At 41.5% G+C, this 17,866-nt stretch overlaps 1 protein-coding gene across 3 annotated transcripts in view; it reads left to right on the top strand.

Annotated features, from left to right (window-relative positions):
• The window catches only part of TBC1D8 (TBC1 domain family member 8), a 1,594,530-nt gene that overhangs the window by 1,097,354 nt on the left and 479,310 nt on the right, over window positions 1-17,866 (top strand). For 2 of the 3 annotated variants that reach the window (XM_069636713.1, XM_069636711.1), the window contains exon 14: window positions 3,153-3,251. The exons of the other annotated variant lie outside the window; for it this stretch is intronic. In XM_069636713.1, coding sequence (XP_069492814.1) covers window positions 3,153-3,251 — 99 coding nt within the window. The remainder of the gene's footprint in view (window positions 1-3,152; window positions 3,252-17,866) is intronic. 3 annotated transcript variants of the gene reach the window in all.

Raw genomic sequence — 17,866 nt, 5'->3', positions numbered from 1 at the left:
ATCCCTCTCTTCCGCAGGAGCTGCCCTCTGGAATGGCCGCCTTGCTCCTCTGGGATTTGATCTGGATTAGGTTCTGGAAGCTTCTCAAGGCCCTCTTTTCTCTTCTTCCTGCCCTTTCCCCCTCCCCTGCTAATGTCCCCTCTGCCACATTTTGACCAGCTGCCTGGTTCCTTCTGATTGCTACAGGGCACGAGGCCCTCCTCGCCCAGCCTTTCCCTCCACCTCGTTCTCCCCTGAACCCCCCGGACCTCTAATCTGTACTTACCCTTCCGGGCGGTCTGCCTCTGCACTTGCCTGGCTGGGCGCGCACCCCTGAGGAGGCCATTCAGCACCATCCTTGCACTTAGCATGTGGACCTTCATTCCCCTGCACTCTCTGCATTCCCCTGTCGACCTGGCCTGCCCTTAGCTCGCGCCTAGCCCAGGGGCCCTCTTCCCCTTCCTTCCTCCACCACCCCCAGCACTTGTACGCTCTCCACTCTGATCTGCACCTACTTCCCTCCTTAGCATTTGCGCATTCCGCTCTGACCCGCACTTCCCCCACCTTCCCACTCCCCAGCACTTCTTGTTACTGCACTTGCACTATCTGAATGACACAAGGCCTAGTAGGACCGTTTCTGTTATTCATCCTCTGCCCCCAACCTCCTTCCTGTCTTATTGCGCCTTGAAACACCATTTGCTTTATAGGCGCATTACAAATAAATAAAGGCGAGCAACCAGCAAAAAATACTTTTTTTGGAAACAACAATTCTTTGCAGATAGACAGTATCCTCATTCTAGCTGGAGATATGTAACAAGCTTCGAAGTTATAGAACATTTTGAGGGTGACCGCATACCTCTGCGATTAACACTTGACAACACTAATTGGCAATAGAAGAGCCTAACGTCCGAAGTTAGAAGCACAGTCATAGTCATAACTGGGCACGCTCAACACACAATAAAGTCGACTTGCCTGGATATGGATAGTTGCATTCCAAACATATATAATTATCTATTAGGGCACATCGAAAAGATATGTGGTGGAAGTCTGTCATACCTGGAATTCATATATGAATTTGATTAGATTATAACAGCCAGCCACCAATATGTCACCAAACAAGGAGGCATAGTCAAAAAGTCTGCTATTAGACGTAAGTGGTATGATATGATAGTTTATTTATATAGCGTCTTTACACAATGTTTTGCAAAGCGCTTCAAGGCAAGGGAGGGAACAAGGGAAAATACAATGACATTCTTACAGGCCATGAACAGTAAGGGTGTGAAATTAACTATTGTGCTCGGCCTGACGACATTTCAGATAGTGCAAGTGCTAAGACATCGATAAGGAAGGGAGGGGGTGAGTGGGAAGGAGATGGAAACAGACAGGCGACCCTTACTAGGCCTGACGACATTTCTGGTAGAGCCGGAGTAAAACAAAAGGTGAGGGAGACGGGTGCAGAAAGGGAGGGGAGGAACACAACAAGGGACTATCGTACTAGGCCTGACAACATTTCAGATAGTGCTGGAAGGGGATGGGGGGGAGACAGTAAGGGGATGGAGGAGCGACAGACGAGTTTGCTATCATACTAGGTCCAGGGACAATTCTGATAGAGTAAGTGCATAGAACAAAGTAAGGGGAGGAGATGGGGAAAAGGGAGAGGGGAGGGGAGGAGAGAACAGAGAGTAAGCAGTCAAAAAGAGTGGAGAAGCAAGAGGGGAGAGCGAATACAATTGCAGAAGTCAGTAGTAACACATAATGTTGCAAGCCAGGATACAAGATGAAGATGGGAACAGCATGATTCAGGGCCGCCATGAGTACAAGATGCAAAGGAAGTCCAGCATCAGAGTTGAGAAAGGGTGACGTACCGTGAATCAATGAAGTTCATAAAAGTAAAATCCAGCATTGGCCACAAGACGGTGATGGTGAAACCAGAATGCATCAGGACAGACTCCTGTGTGCAGGAAGGGGGAGGGGGGCACAAGGGAACAACACGGGGGGAACCAGAGAGGGTGGGAATGGCCTGTGGGGACAGAGGGTGTAAGCACATGTTGGTGCATGCTTACCTGCTGTCTTAGCAGGGGGTCGGACCCTGGATCCACCTGGTCCGAACAGGTCCAAACAGGAATTGCCCTTCTCTTTGGACGCCTGAGCGAGAGATGCTCTTGATCTAAGAGTTAAGAGCAGGAAGGAAGAGGCAGGGCTAAGAAGGTGGGTGGTGCTTAGGCCAGGTGACCTAGATCCACTTACACCTGCTCCCCAGCTGCAAAGGAAAAGAGGCTGGAGGGCTCCTTAAGTAGGGAAAAGAGCGGCAAGCAGGATGGCACGAGGTGGGCGGAGCTTGCTAAGTGGTGAAAAAGAGTGGCAGCCAGGAAGGCACCAGGTGGGCGGGGCTTAGGCTAGGTGACCTAGATCCACTTACACCTGCCCCCCAGCTGGAATGTAAATGAATGCAGGGATGCCAAAGGAAACATGCTAGAGGAGGGGGTAAATAAAGAAACCCCACTCAAACTTAGGACCAAATACAGATGATTGATAAGTGACAAGAAGAAAGCGTTTTTAAGTAGTAAACGGGACAACTTGTAAGCAGCAAAATCTGCAATCTGCTCAACAGTCCAAAGATCTTCTCCTCCTAGAGTGCTTTCATTCCTCGGCAATCATCAGGGAGGCTGGTTGGTATATGTAGTGTTGAACCAGCCGGGATCCAACTCTCCCACAATTTTCAATGTCAGCCCTCAATAGTGAGGGGGGGTTGCCAACAGTCTATATTCACTTCTATGGAGCATAAGTGGTGCATTTAATTTACACCATGTAGGCTTTTGCCAAAAGATCATAAAATGACAGCTAAAGTGATTTCCTCCTGATTGAGCGTCTACGTGATAGTTTCCATTTGCTCTTTTGACCCTTTTGATTAAAGTTTTTTGAGTTGGGTCTCCCAATGAGAATCCTGGGAACCTTTGAATACTTCTATAATTATCACTTGTGTTGAGTCAAGGGAACTTACCAGTCTCTCCTGCATTTTTCATCATTGTAGCAAAGTGTTACTGTGTGCAGCAATACTAGTCTTGTGTATCTGAAATCGTTTGATATGTTGTTTCATTTCTCTGAAAAGATTGCATTCATTTTGTAAGGTGAAAACTTGTAACTAAAAAACGAAAAAAATATCTTTGGTCTAGAAATTTGGGGACAACTCCATTGAACAGATTCAGCGATTGCGTTGTAGACACAGAATACGTGTTCTTCAAAATCATGAAGAAACTACAAAACAAAATGTGGTGAGTGCTTTTTGCATTTTATTTAGACCTAGATTTATTTTTGCTTCACATATGAAGTGAATTTAGCATATGTCTGCCTCTGGCAAAGATCATCTTAAAGAAAATGATGGTGATGTGTAATGTTAGTGAACTTAATGGGTTGTTTGTCTGTTAGCCATCTGAATAGATCCACTAGTAGATGACACTTTACTCCTTTGAGAAGCTATTTTCTAAATTATGCTGTTAGTGGTGGTCACTACAGGATGTTGCTGAAAGGTTGATTTTCCCCTTGTGCGTCCTGCTCCCTTTAGCAAATTCACCCAACAACTTATTTAAAAGTATCAGTACGTCTTTTACCCATATGGTAGTACTTGCCCCTTTTATTGGGGATATTGAGTTTTAAAATATTGTATATGGTTTAGGCTGCAACCTCTGAAGTCAGTCCCCCTGGCAGCCAAGGCAGCTGTATGCTTTGTTTACTGAATGTCATGTGACAAAGCTGAACTATTTGTCCCTTCTCCCAAAGCGGAGCCACCACCTTTGAGGCTAGGGAGTTGAACCCGCCCAGGAAGACCCTCCATAGGGGTATGGACAAGTGGGGACTCACTGGAAGTGATTCCCTACTCAGGGACAAGGACTCCCTTTCCTGTAAGGATCTCTCGGTCTGGGATACATTGTCTGCCTACATACATGGGAATCAGAGACTGTTGTTACTTCCGTTTTGGACTCTCCCAATAGTGATATTTCTTCAATTTCTTTGGCTTCAGGTAATGCAGAATCTCCCCTGAGCTCCACAGTCAAAGAGCAGCGACACACCCCTTTTATTTGTGGTGCCGTTTTGGACTCTCCAAATATTGACATCTCTTCAATCTCTTCGGCTCTAGGTAATGGTGGTTACCGCCTGAACTCCACTGTCAAAGTACACACCCCTTTTGTTCATGATGACATACATAAAAAGACGAGGAACCTCGAATGGAGGGGAGAGAATCCTGTGCAGAAGAGAGCCTCTGATGGGAGGACGTCCTGTAGGGGCAGAGCCACGCTTGACAGCAGAGCCGACGGTAGCATGGAGAGCGAGTTACTCGCTAGCAAAACACCGGAAGGCTGCCGTCCTGACCAATCAAGAAGCCAAGGTCGGGACATAGACAGTAGGGAGACTGTCTGGCCTGGTGGCGTGACCCCACGAAGGTCATGGTAACTGATGCCCGATAACTGATGCAGAGACCAGACAACATTGGATAAGTCGGATCCCTGATCTCCACATCAGAAGTGCAACATCTTCCGAACCGGGCAGAGTAAGGGACGCAACCGCTCCCGAAGAGGTAATGCCGTTGAGAGTGGCTAATAGTAGTTTCTGAAGATGGGAAAGCTGCAAAGGTTGCGGAAGCCCGGCAAAACCAAACATGCCAAACGCCCGGTCCAGGCCCTGGTAAAGCAAGCCGATCAGAGGGCCACAGGGTTTGGGGAGCCCTCAGGAAACAAGAGACATTAATGTTCAAGGATGAGAGAGCCACAAGGGTTACTGGAGCCTGGAAAACCTGAAAGTGGAAACGCCCTGTTGAGGCCCTGATAAAGCAAGCTTTTGGCAGGCCAGAGGACTTTGGGGAACCCTGGGAAATTAAGAGACATTAACATTTAGATAAGCAACAAGGGATACGGGAGCCCGGAAAACCAGAATGGGCAGACGCCCCACCGAGGCCCTGATAAAGCAAGCCTGTCAGTGGGCCAGAGGACTTTGGGGAGTCCTGGAGACACAAAACCTAGTGAACAGAACTGGGACGAGAGAGGACGTGGAGGGTTCAGTGTTATAAAAACAAAACAAGACAAGACAAGAACACGGTCAAGCACATAGTGAGAAAGGTGTCCAAGGATAAAGTCGCTGACAAAACTCCCGCAGCCAAAAAAGCTGTTTTAAAAAAGGCACTTTTCAATGCATATATATGTACGGGGAGGGTTAGTGTAATCATTTTTGTAAGGGGAGTATGGGGGCTGCGTGGGTTCTACCTCTGCATATAAATGCATTGAAAAGTGCAAAGAACAATTGGTCTTTTCGGCCATAGGATTTCTCCGGCGATCATATCACATGGAACCATGATAAACGGGGAAATTGTGTTAACAAAAGCCTTATTCATGAGAAAATGGAACCGTATGAAGTCGATGTGAAAACTTAAAAGTTGGCATATAGAGCCTGCAGAGAAGCTGAGGACTGTACTGCAAGAAATTAATAAACTTTGTGAAAAGAAATACAGAACTTGACAAACTTTTAAAAATTTATTGGAAAAGAGATGCAAGTATTGTGCCATGCAAAAGCCAAGGAACAAGGCTATTGTTCCGGCCTCCTTCTTTTTGTTATTTTTTTCCTAAGTGACATGGCCAGATAGCTATTCGGTTTTGGACTAATGTCCATTTCTTTTGGGACATTTGATGAACACCATTAGTTTTAGTTTGTTAGTCAAGGAGCTTCCCTCATAGTGGTAAGTCTAGATAGGCTCTTTTTGTTTAATTATTTGAATAAACGCTCTTGAATGTCACAACTTAGTCCAATTCCTTCTTATGGTTCGCCACAGTCCCTACATTCCTTCGAGGGCATGTCCTCGCAAGTGGTATGGGTCTCTTTACAAGACAGGCAGTTAAGCTGTTGGATTCCTCCGGCTCTGTAGGTAATGATGCATGCTTTTGGTTGCTGACGCTTGCATGTGATGGTATGGTAGGTCACAGGTTCTACAGAAGTTGATTCATCTATTCGTTCCACTTCATCACACGTGAGGATTATAAATCTGGTGACACCCACTTTATACACAGGTGATCTTGGGCTAGTGGTTAGTTCTGGAATGGCTCTTCTTCATTTAAGAATTATTTGAAGTCGACCCGAGCATACAGCATAGGCTTCATATTTCACCTAATCCTGATAATCCTACTTGGGTGATCTGGAATTGCAACCGTGATCCCTCAATATCATTCCCCATTTGCCTGGATAGTGGGGATACAATGCTTCACTTCATTCTGTTTACCCTTCGATAAATGATTTTTTAAGTAGGTAAACGATCATGCCAATTTTAAACTCACAATATTTCAGGACTGGTCGACCTGACTTATTTTACATGCAGTATCTTGAGTCCTACAGCAGTACCTAATTGTGGCATCAAGAATTAGGAAATGCATTTGTTAGGAGAGTACTGCCTTTATTATGTTTGTTGTGATTCTATTCAGTTTGGTGTGGTGAAGTACTGTACGTTTTTTTTGTTTGTGTGGTGCCTCCTGGTACCTTTTAATGGTGAACCCACTCCATTGGCGTACTGGATGATACTGTCTGGGAAAGGAGGATGACAGTGATGAGGACTGAATGTTAGCTATTTATTAATATACTGCACCTTTTTAAATTAAGTAATTTTTTTGTTCTTGTGTGAAATCATAGGATGCACTTTATGATATTTAGTTGGTACATGAGCTGAAATATTTGTATGCTCTTGTGTATATTGCTGTTCTGACCACGACATTTATGGCATGTGCCAAGAAAACTGTTTTGATTGATGATTTGTGTCTCTCCTAAATCTGCAACCCTTGTTGCCCAATTGTGGCTATTGTTTAGGGGGCATAATTATGGCTGTAGTTCAGATAGTCGACTGCGTGGTTTCTAATGTTTCAAAATGTAAATTAAAGCTAAAAAAAGTAAAATAATGCATCAAAGCTTTTTTATTCACTAATGTATATCTTCTTAGCAAATCATTTATTCGTAATTAGGAAGCAGATGCTTGGTTTGGCCTATGCATTTTGGACAATTTTGTCCTTATTCGGGGCCAATAAGATAATCTAATTAGATTTTGTAATCACATGCCATATCACAGACCATTGTTAAATACATGGAAATTCACATAGAATTGTGGTATCATGTCATCCAGTCAATTATATGTGTCAAATTGGAATTTGATAATAATTGAGAACCAAAACAGCCGTAGTGGGTAGTGAAACGTATGACATAATTGCAAAATCATAGTACATCCCGTAATTTCAAGTATAATGCACAACGTGTACATACAATGTTGTAAAATACATCCAATTTTGTGCACAAAAGGTAAGGTATCTGAAAGATGTTCAAAGACAAAAGAAAGGAATGTGTGTTGGTTAGGGAACTTCAATAGGTTTCCACGCGTATAATACATAATTTAACTAAAACATTTGCTGACCTGATAGTGATAGAAATGTCAGGATATCTGAAAATATGAAAGTGAAACCGTCATCAAAATCTGAACATATCAGATATAATGTTAGTGGTTGAAAATGTATATAGTTTGAGGTCTTACCATTCACATTCGGGACTCGGTGGAACAAGTAGACTGATTGCGACTCACAGGTATCTGTGATCCTCTGCAACGTGAAATATTCAGTAAACGCTCGTCCATCTCCCGCTGTTGGGAAAATGGACGTGTGAAATTATCTATATCGTGAAATATATTCATGTGCATCGATGTAACGGAACAATTGACTCTCTCTGGAGCTTAACTGAGTAGCAAAGCTTACCTCAATCCAACCATCTGTCTTCGTGGCGAGTTGGGAGTAATGTAATGCTGTGGGGCGTTGTCTAATGGGAACGCATCGGCTTACTCGAAATATCCGATTCACCCGCGTCCGTCTCCCGCAGAAGGGAAAGCGTACGTGTTTGATTCCCAATGTTATAAAATGAATCATTGAGCTACAATATATCGAGGCTATAAAATCTCTTGCGAGCATAACTCTATAGAGCTGCTTACCTCATTCTGTGTAAGATCGTGCGTGGAAGTCACAAGACGCGTGGCAAGTAAGAAATTCAGTAATAGCAGGTGTTGTCATGGCACCGCAGGAGCTACAAGATTCACTGTGTAGAGGTCGGCCATCTTGGAATGGACCGACTGTTGTAATGTGCATTACTGATTGAACATGATTTCATGTGATGCTATATTCACTGACTCAAGTGCACAACTAAGTGACTGAACGGGTTGTGTCTCATGTTACGTAATACTAAATAAAATGACTACAATAATAAAACGTCTTGGGTGGGTTGAGCAATCGTAATTTTGGATACAGACGATTACAATAAAGAATGTATGCGACAACTAGCATATCGCAGCACATATGTCAGATTAGACAACGACCCCATGACAGAAATTAAGAAAAATCTTGAAGGAATCCTAACTATGGCTGAAGAAATGGAATGGATTGCACATAAAGCCAAAGCCTTCCTACCAGCATCACATCCAACAATGCCGCATTTGTATATTTGACCCAAAATTCATAAAAGACTAAACGATCCCCCTAGGAGACCTATAGTGGCAGCAACAGGAGGCATCCTACAACCGCTGGGCACATACAGTGATTATTTTTTGCAACCAATAATTCAACAAACTTCTACATACGTGAAAGACACAATGCATTTTTTTGCAAGTCTTGAATCAAATTGAACTGATAGAGCAACTTTCTTTTTACCATCAATGTCAATAGCTTGTACACCAGTATCCCACACAATGTAGGTCAAGAAGCAGTGGAATGGCAGTTACTGCAAAAAGAATCAATAGGAGCATCTAAATAATTCTTGATATTACTCCTCAACTTTATTTCACTGAATTCCTGTTTTCAATATGATCAGTCATTTTACCTTCAAACATAAGGCACAGTAATGGGAGCCACCATGGCGCCATCATATGCCAAGACCTTTCTGTACCGATTTGAATCCATACACATACTTGAGCATCAAAAGTGGAAGCAGAACATCGAGAAATGCGTTTGTTATATCGATTATATTTTTGGAGTATAGTGTGGGAACACAGACAAACTAAAAACATTGTTAATATATCTGAACAGTATAGATACCCAAATACAGTTCACAATGGAAATTGGAAATCCAGACGTTCATTATTTAGATGTTCAAACAAAAATCAAAGATTCTAAAATCACCACAACTCTCTACACCAAGTCCACAGATAGGAACAACCTTCTTCACCGATTAAGTTTTCACCCGCCCAGTATCCTCAAGAATTTAGCATATGGCCGAATGCTGAGGATCAAAGGTATTGTGATTGATCCTGAACAATGCGAAGAACTAGCATCGGCGATACCCGGGAGAATACATACACAAAGCGTTATCCAAAACTAAAATTAAGAATTGAGATAACCTTTTGTTGAAAATGCCCAAACTTGATAGTCCGGAACTAGTATTTGTTTAAAAATACTCAATACAAATCAAAAATCTATATCCAAACATAGGAACATTTTGACTAGTGACAAAAGAACATAGGAGTTATTTCCACAACCGCCTGTGTTTGCTTATCAGAAAAGCAACAGCCTCTGCAATATGTTAGTAGACACCAAAGGCACAGCAAGAAACAAAAAACAAGACCAGAATTCTGGAACTCACCCATGTCTCAACTGCAGTAGTTGCAACAATGTGATCAAAGGATCGACAGTTTTGCATCCAAGAACTGCAGAAAAAATCCAATTGAAACACTATTCTACCTGTTCAACAGAAAACACAATTTACAGCATCAAATGCCCATGTGGCATATATTACGTGGGCGAAAGAGCTAGAAAAGTAAGATTGTGGCTGAATGAACATAAATCCTGCATCAGGAATAAGAACCAAACATCGGCATAGGGGGTGTCCAGTTAAAGGATCGACTGTCAAAGGTTCGAAAGTCATAGGATCGACTTCATTTGATCGAAATACAATAGGGTCGAATGGTCAAAGGGTCGAAAATGTTCGAAATGTAAAAAAAAAATTAAAAAACGTTACAATGTTATTTGTTTGACATATATTTATTATTGTTCAATTTATTTAACAAATAAATGTAACTTTTATTATTCAATTTGTGAAACGCTTTTTATGTATTTGTTGTAACATTTTAAATATGTAAGCAGTTAACTTTCTTAAATATATAACTGCTTTTTTTACTAAATAATTAAATATATGAATTGCTTTGCAACAAGGAAAAAAACGTAGTATTGAATGTATTACATTTTGACCACCAGGTGGTGCTGTTGGATTACTTTTGAAATGCATAGTAATGTATATTTGTTATTATCTGTTTGTAACGTATGACGTATTACATCGCGTAGGCCGACGTAGACTCCATTTTTTAAGTCTTTTGATCGCGGTTCGGAGGCCTGTTGCTCGTGCTCCCAGTTTTAATGGATTTCTGGATGGATTTTTTTTCAGCTTGGATGCCTTTTTTTTACTGGATCGTTCCTTGGATTTCTTGGCTTGGGTAACATGTTCATGGATTTGGGTTTTCGTTTCCAACAGATGGATTTAGCTTTGCATGGATTATTTTTTGTTTTTTTCCTGCTTGGATGCCTTTTTTCATGGATTCTATGGCTTGGAGTACGCGTTCTTGGATTTGGGTTTTTGTTTCCAACGGATGGATTTAGCATGGAGTTACTATTTGGATATGGTTTCCAGCTTTTGGTGTGTGTTTTCGGTGTCCGGAGCTGGCGTTTCTTGGTGAGTTTGTTTTTATTTGTTATTAACATTTTAAGTTGTATGCTATTGCTTCTAGGAATTGCATAGGTTCTGTACTTTCAAAACTGCTTACAATGCTTGTGATTCGTTCCTGATAGTCTCTGTATTTTGTTTTGCTTATTGGTTGCTTTTCCAGGGATATTGTTTGTGATTGTTTTATTTCTTGCCTATTTTGTTCAGCTTTAAGATTGTTGATAAAGTGCCATAAGTTTGGATTGTTGGTGTTGAATTACTTATTTATTTTGCTGTGCCATCCCTCCTGTACGTTGTTTGTTCTAGGCCAGTTTTCTTTTACCGATGTATAGCAATTCCATATGTTTATTTCATATTTTCCTTTTCTTCTGGTACCATGTCTTGTTAGTTGTCCAATCCACGTGCACTCCATATAGTCCATTAAATTACTTAATTGTTCTTCATGATTTGTATAGTATTCTGATGCAATCAAAGTGTCATAATATTTCACAACCATGTCCTCTCTTACAAAAGCTAAACCATATAATTTCTTGATTTGGTGTTGGAATTCTGTGTCCTCTATGTACATTGTCCGTAATCCTAATTTCTGAATTTTTTCCATAATGATTATCCAAAATGAAAAAAACAGCCCTGAATATGTGTTTCCGGATATATTTTTGAAAATGCCTTTATTTGTCCTTGCTCAAAATCCATGATTATTGTTTTTGGTGTTTTTTCCGGCAATGATTCTTTAATTAATTTATATAAACATCTGTACAGTTCCTCAGATTTTCCAGGCATTAAAACATAAATTAAAGGTATAACTGTCCCATTGATTGTCCCATGAATGCTGTAACACTGAAGAAATGGTGCTGGACATGATTTAAAAGTAGCGTCTCCATGCCATGTAGTTGAATTCCCCAAGTGTGTTATATCACGTAAAGTTGTAAAAATTAACATTTTCTCACTGTTCACATCTAACGTTTTCCACAAAAATTGCTCACCTTTTTCTGTTTTTTGTAAAATGTCTGTTACAATCATATTTACATAACTTTGTGGTGCCATTGGTAAGTTTTCCTTTGGTTGTTTCTGTCTGTTCACATTCCGTTTCATTAATTTCGTATTTGGCATCTGTGCGGTTACATGTAGTGGTAACTTCTCGTAAGTTTTGCTTATGAGTGAGCTTGTTGGCTCATTTTTATTAATTTCCACATTTTGTTTCAGTTCATTTAGCGTTTTCTTTATTAAGACTGTGGTATTGTCTGGCAATTTTCTGTAATCCTTGCATTTCCAATAGCTTTTTTCATTTCTTGTACATTCCCTGTTGTACACATATCCGTCATATGCCAATTGTGAAGCTCCCATCTGTGATTTTTTTTGAATTCCATTTCTCTATTAAATTGTATCTGAAATATTAAATTGTATAAATTAATTCACCTATTCTGCTATAATGTGCGAACGACTTTCTTAATTCGCATGTTTAATGTGTTGTACTTACCGTTTTATTTCAGTCACGTATACGTTATTCACTCGGTTGTATTTGTCAGCTGCTCTCTGTCACTTTCCTCACGCACTGACAGTTTGTTTTCAACCGTCAGCTGTGCTTATTGTTTCAAAACAAGGTGCTTTACTCTTTATTTACCATCATGTCCTTTAACCCTTTCTTTAGTTTCATTACTATTTCAATGGGCGAGCCTTTTGTTTCGATCGAATGACCCGTTTACATTATATGTATGGGTTGTCGATCCTTTGACTTTCGATCCTTTGACTTTCGATCCTTTGACTTTCGATCCTTTGACTTTCGATCCTTTGACTTTCGATCCTTTTGTGTTTCGATCCTTTGTTTTCGATAGCTTGACCTATAACCCATCGGCAGTGGCACGACATTTTTCAGAAAAAGGACATAGTGTCACAATTAAGATTTCAAATATTAGAAATTGTACAGATAAAAGGCCAACATGTGAACTCTTAAGAAAAGAAGACCCCAACTAGGGGCATTCTGGATTGAGAGACTGGATTCCCTCACCCCTGGTGGCATGAATGAGGAATGCAATTTTAACTGCTTCCTGTGAGGATATTCACAGGTCACGGACATCTATGTGGAGGAACCAAATATGCAATGTTCACTACATTTACCATCCATAACTGTTAATTTGAATTGTTGCCTGTGAGGAGATTCACAGGTACAGATATTTATTGGAAGTAACAAATATGGAGTGTTTACTACACTTATCATCCATAAATGTTCTTTTCTTACACCAACAATAGTGGGTTATGAGAGTTTGATACTCGCCATCTGAATTTTTCTATTTTTACTTACATCAGGTTGTATCAGTTTTTCACAAACTGGATATTTGTCTTATGGATAATAGTGAATTATGAGAATTCGGGATATGCCTCCAAGTGGGATGTGAAATTTTAATTATGACACTGACATTTGAGCCCATCCAAGAGAGCATTGCTTACTGAATTCCATCTCTTACCCTCCTTATTCAGCATTTCTGCTAACGTGTATCCCAATGCAATCCTGCGCATGAGCTCGTGCACATTTGCTGTTTTATTGGTATAATCAACATTGGAATAGTATAGTAACAACGTGTACACTATGGTACTTCCGTAGTTATATGAGCTAACATTTCCATGCAAAAGCTTTGAGCCACAGCCAACCATGCAAGATATTACACTTTCTCCCACCCAAGTGTAGTCCTCTTATTTAGTATTAAGTAACAACACTAGACACAAGCCGTTCGGTTACTTAGTTGTGCACTTGATTCAGTGAATATAGCATCAGATGAAATCTTGTTCGATCAGTAATGCACATTACAACAGTCAGTCCATTCCAAGATGGCCGGACTCTACACAGTGAATCTTGTAGCTCCAGCGTTGCCATGATGACGCCTGTTATTACTGCATTTCTTACTTGCCACGCGTCTTCCGACTTCCACGCACGATCGTACACAGAATGAAACATCGAGGTAAGCAGTTCTATTGAGTTACGCTCTCGAGAGATTTTATGGCCTTGATATATTGTAGCTCAAGGATTCATTTCATAACATTGAGAATCTAACACATCCGTTTTCCCTTCAGCGGGAGACGGACGCGGGTGAATCGGATATTTCAAGTAAGTCGATGCTTTCCCATTTCAACACCCCACGATATTACAGTACTCCCAACTTGCCACGCGTTTTGCTAACAATCGAAGAAAGATGGTTAGATTGAGGTAAGCTGTGCTACTCAGTTACCCTCCCGAGAGAGTCAGCTATATTACATAGATGCACATGAATATATTTCATGATATAGTTAATTTCACATGCCCATTTTCCCATCAGCGGGAGACGGACGAGCGTGAACTGAATATTTCACGTTGCAGAGGATCTATCACAGATAGCTTTGAGTCACAAGCAGTCTACTTGTTCAACTGAGTCCCAAATGTGAATGGTAAGACCTCGAACTATATACGTTTTCAACCACTAACAACATATCTCAAATGTTCATATGTTGATGACAGTTTCACTTTCAAATTTACAGATATCCTGACATTTCTATCGCTATCAGTTCAGCAAATGTTTTATTTAAATGATGTATTACACGCATGGAAACCTATTGAAATTCCCTAACCAACACAAATTCCTTTCTTTTGTCTTTGAACATCTTTCGGATACCTTACCTTTTGTGCTCAACAAACTGTATTTTACAACATTGTATGTACACGCTGTGCATTATACTTAATATGGAATTACGGGATGTACTATGATTTTGCAATGATGTCATACGTTTCACTACCCACTATGGTTGTTTTGGTTCTCAATTATTATCAAATTCCAATTTGACACATATAATTGACTGGGTGAAATGATATCACAATTCATTGTGATTTTCCATGTATTTAACAATTATCTGTGACATGGCATGTGATTACAAAACCTAATTAGATGATCTTATAGGACCTAGGACCTGAGAAGGACAAAATTGTCCGAAATGCATCGGCCAAACCAAACATCTGCTTTCTAATTACGAATAAATGATTTGCTAAGAAGATATATATTTGTGAATAAAACAGCTTTTATGCATTTTTTTTACTTTTTTTTAGCATTCATTTAAATTTTGAAACATTAGAAACCACAAAGTGGATGCTGGGAGTGCAGCACACACCACTGGCTGATCAGTCTTTCTTGTTCTGATTTCGAGTGACCGCCACGGAGGCACCCAATACTGGGTTTGCATCCCACTCAATGATGATTTAAATGTCAAAATATTAAAAACTGAAGGAACAAAGAATATTACTGAGCACACTCACCTCTTTCCAGTCCTCTAGTTCAGACAGTGACATCAAGACGCATCTGTAATTGGTGGCCTGAATAATTGGAACAGCAAAACTTTAGTGCAGTAGCCCCCTCCACCCAATCCATGTATCAGTATTCGCACATGATGCTCGCCATAACTCACAAGTGCAGTCTATCGCGATAGTAAATGAACTGTAAAATTACTATCATTATTGCACGCTAACTGACCAGTTGCATTGCTTCACTGCCTCAGAAAGGTGGGAGTTCTACAGTAAATCAGTGCTTGTAATCACCTGAAACAGTCGTGCCTTGTTTGTTGGCAAAGACTTGTATTTAAAAAGAAAAGGAAAAACCTATCCTGCCCTATTAGTATGTGTTGAGATGGATTTCTAAACTCTGACCTGATGGGCAGAAGTTTAGGAGGCCATCCTCGGTTTAGTGAAACAGGGGAACCATCTGGACAAGCCAGACCAATCTAGGTAATTTGGCAGCCAGTCAAGACTAAGTTTCAGGAGGGGTGAGAGTGATCGGAAGCCCACAATGAGCACACACAGTAACAAACCACATATTACTCTTAGAGAAATGTATATGAAAAATATCTATACATGTATTGTTGTCCAGACCAATAGACACAAGTAACTTTAGCAATGTGAAAACAGTTATCACACAAAATCCTTATACTACACAATATATATACATTGCATTTCCTAATGCACTACAGCGGTAAAATCTAGCAAAAACCTGTAAAGAGAGGGTTGAGTTAACAGTTATACTATTAGGCAATTCTTCTGAGTTTGTTCCCTAACTTTCGAGTTCAACAATAAGAAGAGTGGCACTTTGTGCTCAACAGTACAGTTGTGTGCAAAAACGCACGCTCGCGCAAGTGAAGCAAAAAGTGGGACTTCTTGAGAGCACTGTAGCAAGTCAGGAGGGGCTTGAGGCGATGAAGAATTGATTCCCACTATTCGAATAGGCCCTGCCCTTGGCGGCAAAGCAGTGTTCAAATGGCGAGAATAGCTAGGGAGTGCAGGCTAACCCAGCCAAGTTTGAATACCTTTTAAGGGATACTTGTGCATAAAAGTAATTTGATGTACCAGGGGGCCATTGGTAAGTGATGCAAGTACACACCGGCCTTCGGCACAGTCCGGACTAAACTTTACCAGTTTAGTCGAGATCGCTAGTAGGTTCAAGTCCTGCAGTTTCGCTGTGCTGCGGCTCTCTGCAGCTGCAGGGGAGAACGGTCGTCCGTGACGGGACCATTGCTTTTTCTCAGCTTCCCAAGGAGGTATAAAGAAAACTCTGGTGCAGTAGGCTTCAGGGCACAGGAGAGCAGAACAACAAGGGATCTACAGCGACCGTCTCCACCAGGTAGTGATGCAGGAATCACAGATGCAGGCAGCATTACGCACTCTCCGATTTCGGGACCCAGTGGAGCTAGGCCTGTGAAATTCAGCTGGAGAATGCACAGGACCAAAGCAAGCGATGTGCCAAGTCTCGAGTTTGCACTCGAGACGGCGAAGGTGCTGATGGATACCCTAAGGTAGAGCTGAACAGTTTACTGGATGGCCCAGGAACACTTCTGAAGGGGTTTGTTCGGTGGGTAAGCAAGGGGTGCCAAGATAGTTGTTCCCACTACTCCAAAGGGGCGAAGCACCTTGGCAGGCCTTCTTGATCAAAGAGGAAAGCAGGGGTCCGACAGGACAGCAGAGGGCAAAGGGTGCCAAAACTTTCCAAAGCCTCACTGGTGGTTTCACAAGTTTGTTTCTTTGTGCAGGAGGCTTGGCTCCTTCTATACTTCAGTGAGAACTCAGGTGATCGACCTGGAATGGATGCAGAGCCCCTTCTCTTATCCATGATTAGCTTTGCACCACAATTGAGGACTTCCAATCGAACATCTGCTCTCTTGCAGGCATCCCTGTCATGGACCAATCATGGCCCACGATGGTCTCAGTCATTCCGGAACTCAGACATCCTGCCACCAGTAGTGTAGATTGGGACCAGACAGTCCCAACCCGCTTCCTGGGCAATCATTCGTGACAGGCAGAAGCCCTGTGAAAGAGATCGTTTTTCACAGGAGGCTGCATGCCCAAATAAGGAAAACCTGGGTTACTCGACTGTGATTCAGTGATTCAGTTAAAAAGAAGTAAAACATTATAAAAAGTAACTGCTGATACCAGTTAATCCCAGGCACACTCGTTCAATCACCCCAAAATCCTTTGAAGGTGTCTATGGCCATAAAACATAAAGGCAATCCAGCATACGGTAGTGGAAGGTAAAATGTCACCAGGAAATGGCAATTTAGTCAAAGAATAAAATAAAGGAAACATAGTTTCCCAGTACCGACAGTCTGAAGGATGTGTCCGTTTCCCCTTAGCAAGTGAGAAAAAGCCCAGGGGCGTTCAGCTGAAGGCTGGGCTCCACTAGAAAAAGTTGGATAGGAAAGCCAAACAAAAGCAAAAAGTTGGGGTGGGGGAGTCCATAAATGGAGGGAAAATTGCACATACATGAAATCTTTCCTAACACTATGAGGGGATGTCCTACCTTTTTTAAAAAAAAAAATTAACTGTTTTTTAAATTAAATTTAACGACTGTCTACACCTACAATGTTGCATCTTAAAAACTTTTGGCATAAATCTGTTCAACATAGCATCGGCTAGTGCAATCCCCCCACCACCACCCAACAACTTCCCCCAACTGGTGCACAGCCTCAATTGTAAAGTCTGTACACAGTCTAGCCACAACCACTGATGTGCAGGCAGACTCATTTCAATTGTGGAATTGGCAATTCGACAATGGGGGGCTGCACCCAGTATCTTCTCCTGGGGGCTTTAACATCTCCTGCATCAACATCCTTCAAGCCTCCAGATCCTCCCCTCCCTGGCCCCAGTAAGCTGCATCCTGCCACACTGCAG

The sequence above is a fragment of the Ambystoma mexicanum genome, chromosome 7p (genome assembly GCF_040938575.1).
Source record: "Ambystoma mexicanum isolate Mex_15411 chromosome 7p, UKY_AmexF1_1, whole genome shotgun sequence".
Lineage (NCBI taxonomy): Eukaryota > Metazoa > Chordata > Amphibia > Caudata > Ambystomatidae > Ambystoma > Ambystoma mexicanum.
Note: the sequence above shows the minus strand (reverse complement) of the source record. Positions and strands in the feature narration are given on the sequence as shown.